Source organism: Pagrus major, chromosome 6, assembly GCF_040436345.1.
Source record: "Pagrus major chromosome 6, Pma_NU_1.0".
Lineage (NCBI taxonomy): Eukaryota > Metazoa > Chordata > Actinopteri > Spariformes > Sparidae > Pagrus > Pagrus major.
The window spans coordinates 6,071,495-6,086,542 of record NC_133220.1 but is presented as its reverse complement, the minus strand read 5'-3'; the positions used below and the strand labels follow the sequence as shown (position 1 = coordinate 6,086,542).

At 39.0% G+C, this 15,048-nt stretch overlaps 1 protein-coding gene across 3 annotated transcripts in view; it reads right to left on the bottom strand.

Moving 5' to 3' along the window:
- ptprt (protein tyrosine phosphatase receptor type T) overlaps positions 1-15,048 on the bottom strand; it is a 257,994-nt gene that overhangs the window by 123,165 nt on the left and 119,781 nt on the right. For all 3 annotated transcript variants that reach the window (XM_073468585.1, XM_073468587.1, XM_073468586.1), the window contains exon 15: positions 2,323-2,458. In XM_073468585.1, the coding sequence (XP_073324686.1) occupies positions 2,323-2,458 (136 nt within the window). The remainder of the gene's footprint in view (positions 1-2,322; positions 2,459-15,048) is intronic.

Sequence of the window (15,048 nt, the reverse complement as noted above, 5' to 3'; positions counted from 1 at the left end):
AGTCTATTTTGTTGACCTATGTACAGATCCACAGTGGGAGAATTTTCTTTCATAAAATAAAATGTAAAAGATATGTATAAGATTATCTGTCTCAATATGTTTGGTTAAAGTAGCCAAAATGAGGCAATCGAAAAGTCATTATATACATCTGAACATGTGAAAATTGCAGCTTAACGGACAGACAGCTGCTGTGCAGCAATATTAACGACAGCATGAGATGTGATAAACCTAAAAATTTGCCTGAAATGACAACTGTCCCAGCTAAAATGTGGGCTCTATCATTACTGTGACAATTACTTCAACATTGATTATAGCTTTAAGATGACCAAACTGTGAGACATTTAAAAACACAAAGACACAACTTTAACAAAAAGACTTTCACACCTGATCTCACAACAAATATCCTCCAAATTATAGGTAGAAAATTGTCCTTTAAAAACAACAATACTAGTTCCTCTGAAAACAGCCCAGTTTTTTCGAGTCTACACCACAACAATTATTTTCATGTTTACTTATAAGAAATTCTCACGATTTAAGGCCTTAGGCAATCAGACCAGGTAATTGTGTTTATTTTCTATTGCAGGAGTCAAATTAAAGAATTTATTTACTTTAATGATTGTTTCTCTGGAAAGTTTTGTATATTTTCGAGTGTAAAGTAAGAAACAAAAACAACAAAAATGACAAGAAATGAAACCAATGTCCTAGCCAAGCAAATGTACAAGCATCATGTGAGTATAGAGTGATGGAAGAATGGATGAAGTGATAGAGAGAACGAGAGAAAGTGAAGGAAAGAAAGGCAGGTGATGGTGGCAAGCCAGTGTGCATGTTAACACAGACACAGAAAGCTGTGTATGTCTGCTAACAGAAAGAAAAGTAATACAATTCATCTGGGTTTTAGATATCTAAAGTCTGGGCACACCTTTCATTATTATTTATTTTGCCCTTCAGGGTTAGAGAGGATTATGTACATCTCCAGTTTTAATACATAATTCTGACCTTTTATATTGCCTGAAGAAATGAAGAAAAGTTTGTGGCCTTCACAATCATAACAATCTCTGCATTACTTGCGATGTTTGATAAATGCTAATCTGTTGACTGGCACTGAAACTATACACACAGACAAAAAACATTTAAAATTTGGATGTAGTCGTCCCTATTACACATTTACAGATCAATCCCTACATATCTGTATGATTATCTGTCCGCATATATTCATTTCTACCTGCATATCATCTATGAGGACACTTGACATTATGAGGTCTAACTTTTAAATCTGTCTGTGTAAATGTCTATTCTGGTTTAAAGATAAACGTAGTATTTTATTCATCAACACAGTCCAAAAACTTACTCTTACAAAATGGAACAGTGGTCTCAAAGATGATTAGTAGCCTCTACCTACATGCCAACACTGGTCTTATTGTTGGCATCTATAAACAGGTTTTTTAATCAGCTGCGGGCTCTGTTCACCATCTGCACTCACTAGAAAAAATGGAAGTTTCAGTTGAGTTTCCTGTGGATAAACAGTTATCGTCCTGCTAAGTGAAAACAGGACAAGGGCATACTTTCCTTTTACAATTTGGGTCCCTTGCTCTGAAAGCATTAAAAAGTCTAATGGTGTGTTCACACAGACAGCGAGGCAAATTTTTCACATGTACAAAGGCAATTCAAAGACGCAAACATGCAAAATTCTCATCATTCGGGTTAAAAAAAAACAAACAAATTCAGCAAAAAAATTGTGTTCCATGGATTTCCTGAGTGTTGTGTGGGGAAGGCTTGGCAGAGCAAGAAGGCAAAGCCGCTATTAAGCTGCTCTAAGCTGGCCAGCTTTGGAGGAAAGAGTTAGGTGCAGAGCCAGTCTTTCTGGGGGAATAAACACCCAGAGACATATCAGATTCTGCGCTGATCCAGAGATGTTTAACAGCAGAGTCCATGTATCATGTCCATTTATCAGATATCTTTTTAACTTCTGGGATTAAACATGGATTTATCTTCACTCCTATTTATCAACCTGACTGCAGCAGTGATCCACAGAGGTGACCTCCATTGTCGGGTGTTTATGTTCTGTGATGCTGACTGCCAACTGGAGTTGGAGGGGAAAACTACTGTACTTCATGAACGAAACGTTACACAGAGAGAAGGTGAAATTTGCTTTGCGTTCAGTGTGAACACACCATAATAGAGGCTACCGACTGTTTTGTCTATGATTTTTGGGAATAGCAGTAAAAATATACAATGGATGTGTTGATGATTCATAATTGTTAAAATGCTACACATAGCACCTTTAAGCTGCCAGTAAGTCCTGATGTTGGGTTCATTACCTACCTGCGTTTGAAGGTGAGGACGACACCGAGGAGGATGATGATGAACATGAGGATCCCTGCTATCACTCCGGCCATTTTCACTGTGCTGTCCACCTGCTTCTCTGGCTCCATGGCATCTGAGTCCTGGGTGGATGCACCTACATACACACACACACACACACACACACACACACACACACACACACACACACACACACACACACACACACACACACACACACACACACACACACACACACACACACACACACACACACAAACATACATACACACGCACGCACGCACGCACGCACGCACACACACACACACACACACACACACACACACACACACACACACACACACACACACACAGGTATGCACATAGTCACATCGGTAGGCAACCACATAAAAATAGCAGCACACACACTGAAAGGACCACACGTGCATGCACACAAAGCCACAAATACATCAGGCACTCATGCATACACACACTCATACAGCATCATTGAAAAACACATTTTCTTACACATTCATGTTAACCACAGAGACATAATGGACACACTTGATCCCAAGGTGAAGATACTCTAAACACAACCATATGCAAAGAGCATGAACAGAACGTATAGACATCATGTGGAGGGATGAAAACATTATCATGTCAAAGAACTCAATGAGGATACAAGGTTAATTCCAAACAGCATATATGAAGAGTTTTGTTAAAAATGAAATGTTGAAGGGAGGAAACTATGACAACCCAGACTGTAAAAGGGTGATCTTGTGAAAACTTTGTGTTGTCATGTCAAAAATAGTTTTCGTCCACTTAGAAAAAGTTTTTCTTTGGCCAAATGTGATTATCTAATTTTGGAACAAAAAGATCAAATTCGTTTGGATGTGCCCACTGCCGAAAATATATCCTTGAACACCATGGACAGTCACATCCTGAAGCACAGGTAAAACTTACTTCAGTGGGGAGCATGGACACGATGTGCATATAATAAAACATGACCAAAAAAATAAAAATCTTGTAGCCCCTAAACAAGATGGCACTTCAATCAAATAATCTATACTGAAGAAGACAAAGAAAAATACACAAAAACAAGAAGAGGATGGAAGACGAAGAAGATTGCCAAAATGTTGGAAGCTACAAGTTGTTGTTTTTTTTGTTTTTTTTACGCATTCTGAATTCATTCCAGGTTACAAGCATTGAAAACGGCCCAAGGACAAACAATGCACAAATGCAGATGTTAAACAACAAGACGTTAAGGTTAAAACTACAAGCATGCACATAAGAAATGCCGACATGCAGGACAATACAGTATCAATATCGGTCAGTACAAGGTTTAAATAAGCTGGTAAACAAATGAACAAGCAGAGAGGACAGAAAAAAAATGCAAAAATTGGGCAAGGTGAAATCAAGGATGGTGTGCAGAGTGGATTTTACAGAAGGATGATACATATCCACGCGGATAAGAGCACTGCTATCAGTGTATGGTTTGATATAGAGGCCAGGAGGTGACTCCCAATAGACAATGAGAGAAGGTACAGCCAGTGAATGAGAAGGAAGGTAGGTAAAAGACAGAGTCACCTCCGAATGCAGAGAAGGGATGAACTTTACTTTCTGCTTGCTGCTTAGACTTGGACTCCATTTCAACATCGGTCATATGATGATAATGATGATACAAATGCTTTATTTTTCTTGTGTCAATATTCTCTTTCTGTTGCAAAGTGCAGCCCGTCCTCATCAGAAAAAACAGGTGTATTGGTTGTGTAAATGTACGTTTATTAATAAATGGGGAACTCTGGTGGCTCTAGTAATTACGTCTGGGGCAAAAGAGAAAGTCAGGTGATGTAGTATAAACAGCGACCTAGTCCTCATACGAGGGAGGATAGATGCGTCAAGCGCACCCGAGACACTCAGTAGACCGTATGCCTCCACCAAGACCCAAGAGTTCCCTTTTTTCTCTCACTCATAGATACTAGCCACCTAAATACGACTGCTTTTTTCATCAAGATCCATGCATTATTCCCTGAAATATTGACAAAAATGTTGAAAAACACCCTATCTTGCAATGTTTAGGAAAGTAAGAAAAAAATCCTCGATTCTTCACTTTGTCCAAAAGTTGCTGGGGGTCTATTCTGGGACAAGACCCATCTTTAATCCAAATTTCGAGCAAATGTGTTTGGTTTTGGTGTATAAAAATAACCAAACTGCAACGTTAATGACTAAGACTGACTGTTGCCTGCACTCTCAATGGTCATATAGGGTGGGCTTCTTTCGTTTTGAGAACAGTCATATGTGTTGCTTTGGGAGTCACTGGCAATCAACTTGTTCAATCATTTAGGTACGCGGATGTGTTGGCCAAATAACAGGATCAGTGTTGGATATACACATTTTATGATGACCTGTGTTCAGTCCTGACCTCTAATCAAATGATAAGCCTGCTTGTACCAGGTCAAACCGTCCTCTTGCTTGTCTCGACCAAACCAATCTTTCTCCCCCATCCCTATTCATATCCAATCCCCCTCTGTCACCTCTTATTCAATCCTGTGTATACCTCTCCCATCTTTGCTTTTCCAGGTACTGTCTTGGGCCCGTAATTGGCTGGGGTGACTCAACGCCTGAGATGATCCCCCACCATGACTCTCCTCTGCCCCTGCCTCCAATATTTCTATCCCATGTCAGCATGAATGAACAACTTTCTCCACCACGTTCATCCCCGTCCTCACATCCATGCATTTATCCTCATTATCTAATACTTCCTGTTTTCTTTAAAGCTATAAAATCACATTGTTGTGGTGTGGTTCCTGCTGGTGAAACTTTGCTGCTAGATGCTAATCACTATCTTAGAAGTTTACATTTAATTCTAAATTGATCCTAAATGTATTGCTAAGGTTTTAGTACGACAAACACACGAACATGCAATAAACATCATATGTTGTTGTAGTGAATGCTTGCTTTCTTTATGCTCTATGGCAAAAGTAATCTCTATTCCCCAGTAGATACCATCATAGCACAAAGATACAGATTTCAGTCTAGGATCTCATTGGAGGACTTCAGAACAGCTGCTTGCTGACGATGGATTATATTGTCTTGTTTTTGTTTTGTTTTCAAACTAATGCAATAGAAACTAACTAACTCAAGCAACATTAAGTAGATAATTCATGGGACCTACAACAAGAGGAAAATTCCAAGCATACTTTTAGAAACGATGAGTATGAGCTGTACGTCTGAACTGCACAATACATTCGCCTTCCTTCTCAAGCAATGTGCAAGCAAGGAACACAACCACACCTCGCTCTATTCGCCAAAAAAGAAAAGTAGTTTAACTCAACTGTTGATAAAGCTGCTGCTCTTTGAGGGAGGATGAATGGAAGCAAGGTCACATAACACAAAGATACAAACATAAAGAAATAGGGAGGGTAGTAATGAAAGTGATGACCAGGGATGGAATGTCATGAAAGAATAAATAAGCAAAAAAAGTACAGGAAGAAAAAGGTACATGTGGGAGATGACAAGAGACAGTCAGCACGTGAAAAAAGAAAGAGGAAGAGGAGAAAAACATCAGCAACAAAGATGGGAAATAATGTTTGGATGAAAAGAATAAAAGGAAGAATGACAAAGGAGAAAAAGTGGCAGAATCAGAATTACATAAAAACGATCTGACATGACAATGAAGTAAAAGAAGATGGGAAAGAGAAAGATGAGAAACCCTCAAGCGAAAGACCCTTGGATCCTACACATGAATGCACCTGTTCTCTCACAGACATGCACCAAGCAGCCTCTTGTTATAACCTTGATAGACAAAGACAGCCGATTAATAGAGTAATACTGCTGCGTGGGAGTTCAGTTTAATCCCCTGTCTCTCTCATCTTCGCCCCCTCTGCAATAACAACACAAGGTTGGCAGTGGATTCCACGGAGCTAACGGCTTAAGCACCTAACCTTGGCACGCTTGGTAATAGCTGCCGCAGTCCTCAATGGCTGCAGTGACGAGATGTTCTTTTAAAAAGCCTGAATGCTTTCAATGACAACACATTCACCGCCTTTGTAACCCGATCACGGACAGCTTACCCATCTTGAAATGCCCAAATGAAAGACCCATGTTTGAAAAAAGAAAAAAACATTTATAAAACACACCTGTCACTCTCCATCCTCATCTGGTTTAATGCAGAAGAAAAAGCACCCTATTGTTCATGCATGTTTTCAGTGGAAATGAGATGTCAGATAGACGTTTTAATGGAGTTAAAGTGCTGTACTTTTTGAAAGTGCTGAATTCTCAATATATACTGGATATCCCTTAGTGAATAAAAGGATATGCAGTGGATCTTAAATGTTTTATGTCTACTTCAAAAGTAAAAAAAAAAAAAAAAAAAGTAACTCTTGGTTAACTGTTTGTGAATATCTAGAATACTGTACATAGTCATAAAATGATGAAGGGCATCATCTTTCAAACTGAATAATGATTTGGTCACTAACACACACAATAACTTTCAAAATAATCAGACTGTTGTACTGTTCACACTTCACAACTTTTCCACAACAGTTATCTAAAGCTAAAAGATTACCTCTTCCTAACCCTAACCAAGTGGGTTTTGTGCCTCTGGTTAACCAGATCATAAGCACAGCACTGTCACTACATAAAATAGAATATTAAACCTAAAGAAACGTAAAATTGTGCCACAATGAAACGTTAGGTTTCAACATGTCCACTGCCAACATTTATTCTGGCCACTGGGTTGATAAACTAGCTGACTAAAATAACACATTACAATAAATTGGAATTATAATTAAATTAATTATACTGAATGTCATACATTTCAGTGTATGTCCATTTCTCAGCACTTATCATACAAGTATGCTGTATAATTACTACAGGAGCCATTAAAGATGCAGAATCTCTGATCAGACTGTAGATATGTCTGAACTTGCATATTTCAACTAAAAACTTTACCCATCTGGTGTGAGCAATACACTCTCTGGTTGCTAAGTATCCACCTAACCAACTCATTTTTAGATAACAGCCATGACATGGGTGAGTGCGTGGCCTGCTTCTTTTTATCCCATTAACCCCATCAGAACATATGCGAGGAAGGACACTTTCTGATAGCTTGTGGCCTTGTAATCAGCAGAGATGTATAGATGTGCAAATTCAGGCTTGTCTATGTCTGTCAAGCACATTATAGTTACAGGAGATCCTCGAGCAATCATGCAAGAGTTACGAGTTCACACGTATCCCTGTAGTATATGCCCTAGTAATCACCCCACAGGTGTATTAAACCTCAATTTCCCCCCTGAGTGATCCACAATATGTATCACCTGACACATTACAGTGTGACCCCATTTGTTCACACTTCACCGACCCACGTGCTGAATGGGTTCAACAGTTCATGATGTAACAATAGAGGACCCCATCTGGCGACGGGTTCAGCTCCATTTAACATTGCGATTGGCCAGCTCGACAGCCACTCAGCCAATCAGACGAACTCTGACAGGGTTCTGACCGTAGCAGAGAAGAAGTGATCTAACGTGACTGTGTCCATTACCGGGGGGTAAAAGTTGAGCCGAAACAAATCGTCAGAGCAAAATAGGATTGATAGGCAACTGGTGCAAACACAATATGGAGGACACTGTGGCCTCATTTATTATTGTACTGTTACTGTCATCAAACAGGTGGCTCGTAAGTATGTACAATTTATGGATCCATCTTGCTGACTTGCCACCGGTACTGGCAGGTGGCCTGGCTATTATTTTCTTGGCACAAATCAGGTCCCTAAAAAAGACAGTTGGAACAGTAAATGGCATCATACCTAAACAATATGTTTGACCAGGTGAATATCCTCATCTTCTCTCAAATGGAAATATAAACCAGGATAATGCTCTAAAATGTCATAATGGTCGTATGAACTTGACACGACCTTAAGTCCAGTATCCTGTCCTTCAAGTTTTAATTTTATTGTCTGATCTTGAAAATATTGATTCATTTACTTGCTGTCTTACAGGATTTTTTTTTAACCCCATGCAGTAAAACCATGCGCAGGTGGAAGAGTCAACTAGTTTTAATTCAGTTTACTTCTTCTGCTACTCAGTTCCTGTGTCAGTAGTGGCCATTAGCTGTTAGCCACAGGGTACTATGGCGTGAAATGTTGATAAGGCTGGAAAAAACCAAACCATCACACTAACAGGTTTGGACTTGATCAGAGAAATTTATGTAGTTACAGCCATTTTTCATTTCTTCATTTCAGTGATCAAAAAGTGTCTAAAATGACTCAAGATTATTACTCTTTACACATCACGTCGAAGATGAAAAGGTCTACATTGACACTTGCCCTCATTGGCTTGTAATATGCAATGTTGCCAGGGTAACCAAATATGTGACCAGAAACATTAAGTTAAGAGAGAAAGTGGTTTCAAAGTGTAATAAATTGTCTTGGAAAAAAAAAATGTAAACCTTTATAAACAGAGCAAATGATGACTTTGTTTTCACAAAATTAACTGAAATGTGCTTTCCCAAACATATATATATATATATATATATATATATATATATATATATATATATATATATATATATATATATATATATATATACACACATATATATATGTGTGTGTGTGTGTGTGTTGATCAATCACATTTTTGGCTTAACACAACATTGCTCATCTGTATAAGTGGTGCAGAAGCGCCTCACAGAGAAAAGAGCGGAATAGCCCTGCAAGATAATGGCCTGAAGAGGGTCTTAAATTCTTTATTTTTTTCCCTGTAAAGTCCTCCCATGAGAAAGACATGACATATCGATCCAAGAGGTATAACTGCCTGTCTCTGTAGATGCCAGAATTCACAACCACTTGGCCTTCACAATGATAGGCTCTGCCACCAGGGGAATACTGTAGGCATGGACAACAGAATATTTACTGGTGGCCACTGGGAATATAAACACACATACCAACTCTTCAGTTCGTAAATATGGTAGGATGTCAAACTGCAAGGCTACAACACAATGCCTACTGATATTAACAAAAAAGTGTAGATTATTTTACCCACTGAAATGTTCAATTGCTATGATAGCATCTTAGAATAGCATATAATTACATTTGGGACCACAGCCGATCTTGCGGAGTCAATTTACTGCACTATAGAAATGACTGCTTGAGGTAAAGCAGAGAGAGATGAGTGTGTTTGAAGACTTCATGTCTTCTCTTTTGGTTCGGCATCACTGACGTGGGAGTTTTGGGGGGACATGGATATACTGTTCAAGTATTTCCCCTCAGCAGTAACCATGAAGTATTATAGGCTCTGCTTTATTTAATCATACTCAACAATGCTATACAGTACTCTCATACAAAAGAATTACCCATGAGGCATGTGTTGCTCTTTTATTTTTCTGCTTTGAGATGTTAAACACCATTATGTTAAGAATTATTTTCATGCAGGATGGAATTTACTTTACATAAATCCTGAGGAGATCAAGTATTGTGTTGGAATATACTCATTTGGTCGTAGTATGTCATATCTAAGGGAGAGCAGCCTTCAGCATATAAACAGAATAAAAGAAGGATAAATGAAATAAAGGCGACTTTATCTCTGTTAGTCATTATAACTGTGACAACATCGGGTTAGTCGTGATATTGATTGCTTCCAAAAGGCATTCATCCTCAGACTTTCTTACATTCCTAAATACAAGCAAGCCATGTGAGGGTGTATGAGTGTACTATCCTTTTATTTATACATCTGCAGTTTGTCTTTCGTTTTTTTCCTCCTACTTGGAGAGCATGAGAAAATTATCAGGGAAGAATTATGGGCAAAACCGGAGATATTAAAAACATAATCTCATCCAAATGGAGAGAAGATTGATTCTCCTAGCTACCAACGCACTGCAGCAGCCCTGAATGGCATATTAAATGCTGCTTTTCTTGTGTGTGCGTGCATGCGTGTATGTCACAGATCACTGTTTGAGTGTGGGTGCAGCTTTTGTTGTGTGTTTGTTTATGTACAAATTAACTTTATTCCAATATTTAGATTTTTATGCAGGTGTTTGTGTTAATGTCTGATTGTTTGTGTGTAATGTTAAGCACATCATCAAATTCTGTGTGTTACACAGGTTATGTACTGTAAGTGTATGTGTGTCTTAGTTCGGGGCTCATGTCAAGGTTTAGTTTTTAGGTATTGTTTGTCAGCAGCTGCGGGGAGCATCCTCTGTGGATTAGGGTTAGCATGGCTGAGTGTGTTTAACAGGATTACTAATCTGAACTATGCTGCCGCAGCAGTGTGTGTGTGTGTGTGTGTGTGTGTGTGTGTGTGTGTGTCTATTATTATATTTGTATGTGAATGTTAATCTGAATATTTGTGTGTCTGCGCGTGTATAGTTTTGTGTACTGCATTTGACAATGCACTGGTGTGTACATGTGTGTACCATGTTGTCTTCGTAAATGTCTAGATCTGTGTGTGCGTGCGTGTGTGTGGTCAGATGATGACAAATCATCTCAATAACTTAGCAAACAATGGACAATGCTAATGGATCCCCCCACCCCATCCCCCTCACACACACACACACACACACACACACACACACACACACACACACACACACACACACACACACACACACACACCAGTTTCCATTAATGTTGACATTAATGTTAAGGTCAGCAGGACACAGTTTACTAAGTACTTTAGAGCTTTTAAGAATGAAAAACGACTTAAATGCTTCATCATCTGCTCCTGGAAGAGCTTTTTGGAGTTTAGGGGGGTGGTTAACAATGAAAAATGTTTGTGAGAGTATTATACTGACAATACGCATCAGTATAATATGCCCAAATAATACACAACTGAAAATTGCGTTACTTGTAGTGAACACTAAGAAATTTGTGTCCTGACACTGTCTGCTGATATTGCACCAACATATGTATCAAGCTCCATTCTGTTTAAAAAGGTTAATCTATAGCATATAGTGATCGACAGTATGTGTGAATGTTATGTGTGTTAGTCAGACCTTGTGTATTATACCGAATGTATTATCCATCCTTCTTCCGATCGCGATCTGTTGACAGCTACATGACAGCTTATATATCCCTGCTGTACCCATTTTCTGAAAACAATCCCGAAATGCAATGCAACATGTCAGATGATGACCGAATCAATTATGGGGATACACAAACACGCTGAGCAGAATAGAACTTTGATTCCCCCTTGAAGGGAATTTGCTTCTGACAAGGTAACACAGCCAAAGGCCAAAGTGAATTGCATGTTAGGACACAGCTGCTGTAAGCTGACAGCCACAAAAGCAGGTAGGCTGGCAGGGAGGTAAGGCCTTGAAAGTATACAAAAAAACAACCAAGAAATGACAAATCACACAACTCTAACTCATTCTGAGGGTCTGAAATGAATGCACACAATTCAATAACGAAGCTTTTATCAGAACAGTAAATTCACACTAAAAACTAATTTAGCACAGAGGACCTCATTGCTTTCTCCATAAATGCCGAGCAAAATATATTCAATAGCATACATAACTATGCCAAATAGACCTTTATATTTTTTTTATGAAGTATAGTTTTAATGAACCATATTTTTATCACACATGCAAGAAGAAAACAGCTGTTCCAAGCTTTATAAACTGAGTTTATAAAGTTCCAAGTTGTAGTTCATCTACAGCTACAGACTGCTTTTCTACAGTGTGCAACTGTCATGAGACTATCCAATCATGACAAAATGCTATGGTTTTAAGCAATCAATTAATTCATTAATGCATTTATGAGTTCTATTGACTTCTGCTGTCCGAAGGAAGTGCAACATCATTGATGGGTGACTGTGAAAGAGCCTCCAAACACAACGAATAAAGTTGCATTTGTAACAACTCAAGATGTATAAGCTCGCTTTTGTCAGAATAAAAAAATGTCATTCATTCAATGTCATGAATGGGGCAGGTTGAGGGTTTTTGTTCTTAAATGAATGTAGGCAGCAGAACACCATGTCCCAGTTTATTAAATGTTTGAGAATTGAGGTTATTTGTCTGTGCGTCATCAAAAACAATATTCATTGCAGCTTTAAATGTTGCATCAATTGTTGTTGTACATTTGGTCAATTAAAGTAGAGCACTTGAAAATTATAATAACAATCAAGCCCAATCGGTCCAAGTAACCCATTAATCATAAGCATGCATTTGGAGCAAAAAAAAATGAAGCAGAACACTGAAGGACACAGCGACCAAATTAGGCACACAAAAAAAAAGGTTTTGTCTTGTTGAAAGAACATGATTAGGGCTTGTTTTGAAGTGGCCTCAAAGCCTCGAATGCCTCTGTTTTTTCCAACCAAACAACCCACAATCTTGTATTTTAACTCAAAGATATAGTTTATTGGCTATATAATAACATTTAAGACCCAACTGTGAAATGCTGAAAAGTTATATACACCCATCTCCTAATTTCCTGCTTTTCCATCTCTCTTTATTGTTTCTTTTTCACTGTCTTCCTTTCTTCCTTACTGCTTTTTCTTTATGTCGTTCCCTCCCTCCTTCCTCCTCTTTATTCCCAGATGCTGGTGAGTACTTTACGACCCGGCCTCTAAGATTTACGCAGGTACAATTGAACATTTTGTCGCTGTGCTGTGGAGCAGATGGAAAATTCATGGCGGAGTTGGAAGGGCGAATTTAGCATAAGACAACAATTCGCCAGAATGTGTGTCTGGCGGAGAGCAAGGCAGGTACACCTGTCTGCATGCACAATGCTACGATAAAAAATAAAAAAAAAATCCCAAAGAATCCTTCAGCCTTGAGTCTGCCTCCGCTGCTGGATTTGTCTTTTTTTCCCTCTGACTTTCTTCAAGTCAGTATCTGTCAATCTCTGTCTCTCTTGGTTTTTGATCCTCTCCTTCTCTCTTGGGTTTTATTTATTTTCCTCTCTGGAGTAAGGTCTCTCTCGGTAAACCTCTCGGTTTCTCTTCTGTATTTCTCTGTCAGCTGTAGTTGCAGTCGAACCCTGCATGCTCCCCGTGCAGCTTGAACAGCATTTCACCCGTTGCTGACTGCTATTGTGCCCTTAAAATGTCACATTGTCGCCAGATATTCACCTAAAAACAGCCCTGAGGAGTTATTTTTTCCCCTTAACAGTCTGACTCAATCTGTTGCAAATTCACAGAGCAAACTGACTCACTAAGCAGCAAGCAGGCAGCACTCACAGGTGATGGGAAAACAGGAGGAGGACAGGTTGTAAAGAACAGTGTGTGTTTGTGTGTGTGTGTGTGTGTGTTGCAGTGCAGGTCAATGACGAAGATAATTCAGACATGATTCCTTCAGCGTTTATCTTTTGCAGTTCAGTCACGCACACTCACATCACACGCACACACATACACAGATAGCAAGCCACGTGTTGCATCAGTATTGCACAGCACCAGAGTCAGTTACAACATGACTCTGTACACCACCAATTATAATCGACCTCAAGACTAATGATAATGGGAATTGAAGATGACATATAATACCAGTGTATGGATGACAGGGGGCGGGTGTGATGCTCCCGTGAGCCACAGAACCTGAACACGTGCAGGGCATACAGACGCTGCCAGTGTCGTAGAAGTCCAACTTATAAATGTAGGCTTTCCACTGCCCTGTTGCTGTAATGGGCAAAAAGGCATAGCTTGGAAAATGACTTCTCTTCAGCCAATCAAAACATGAAAGAAATAGTCTAAGAGATATATATGCAGCATTTAGACTGCAGGCCTTCTTGTTGAAAAAAATCTGATTAGTGTCTTGTGTCAGAAATGGAGATAGAACAATTTCAGCTGCAGTGTGTACTCAGCCTTACATATCTGTGTTACATAGACCAATTTGTTTCTTTCTTGTTCTTTTTTTGCACACAAGTTGAAATATAAATTTCTAAAAGAAAGTGGAAATTCTGCCACCTGGCTGGTTCTGCACAGAGAGGGTGTGATATAAAACCAGGGCTGTGCTCACAGTCAAATCAATCTGTTTAAAAAGTCACATTTACCAGATCATCAACAGATACTGTATTTAATACCTTTGTGCAACTATCTTTTCTATTTATAACGCTAGGGTTATTGCCAATTTAAAAGGTCCAGAGTGTAGGATTTGGGGGCGATATAGTATTCATTATTACCTCCGCAAAAGAAGTTAAAATTTGCCTGTGTCCATTTGTTTGTTGTTGGTTGGTTGGTTTGTCAGATTACACACCAACTACTGAATGGGTCTCCTTGGATAGGCCTCAGCCCAGAATAGATCTCATGGACTTCTGGTGTGGATCTGGACAAAGGGACAGGTATTTTTCTCACTTTCTTAAAGAACAAAATCAGGCGTATTTAAGCAGCTGGTATCTATAAGTGAGTATAATTGGATGTAGATCTAAATAAACAGATCTAAATAGTTATGTTTGGGCCTTGGTGGAGGTACGCACTCTACTGCGGGAAATTCCAGTTATGTTGTTATTAGGTTTAGGCAACAAAAATACTTTGCCAGGTTTAGGAAAACAGGGTTTGGGTTAAATTATACCCTCTCATAATGTTAAACACAAGTTTGAAAGGATAACTTCTCCTACGTGCACATTTTTCTGGTCTTCTTCCCAGAATCATAAAACTATGACATTACAAAAATGTGACTGGTCAGTTGCAATGGAGCCACTAAATCCTACACACTGGACCTTGAAAACTTTTAGAAACTAGAAGTTTTGTATGTAGGAGAATATGAGCTGAGACTGCTGAGGAAGAAAACAGCTCCAAACAAGTCCTCTCTCAGACT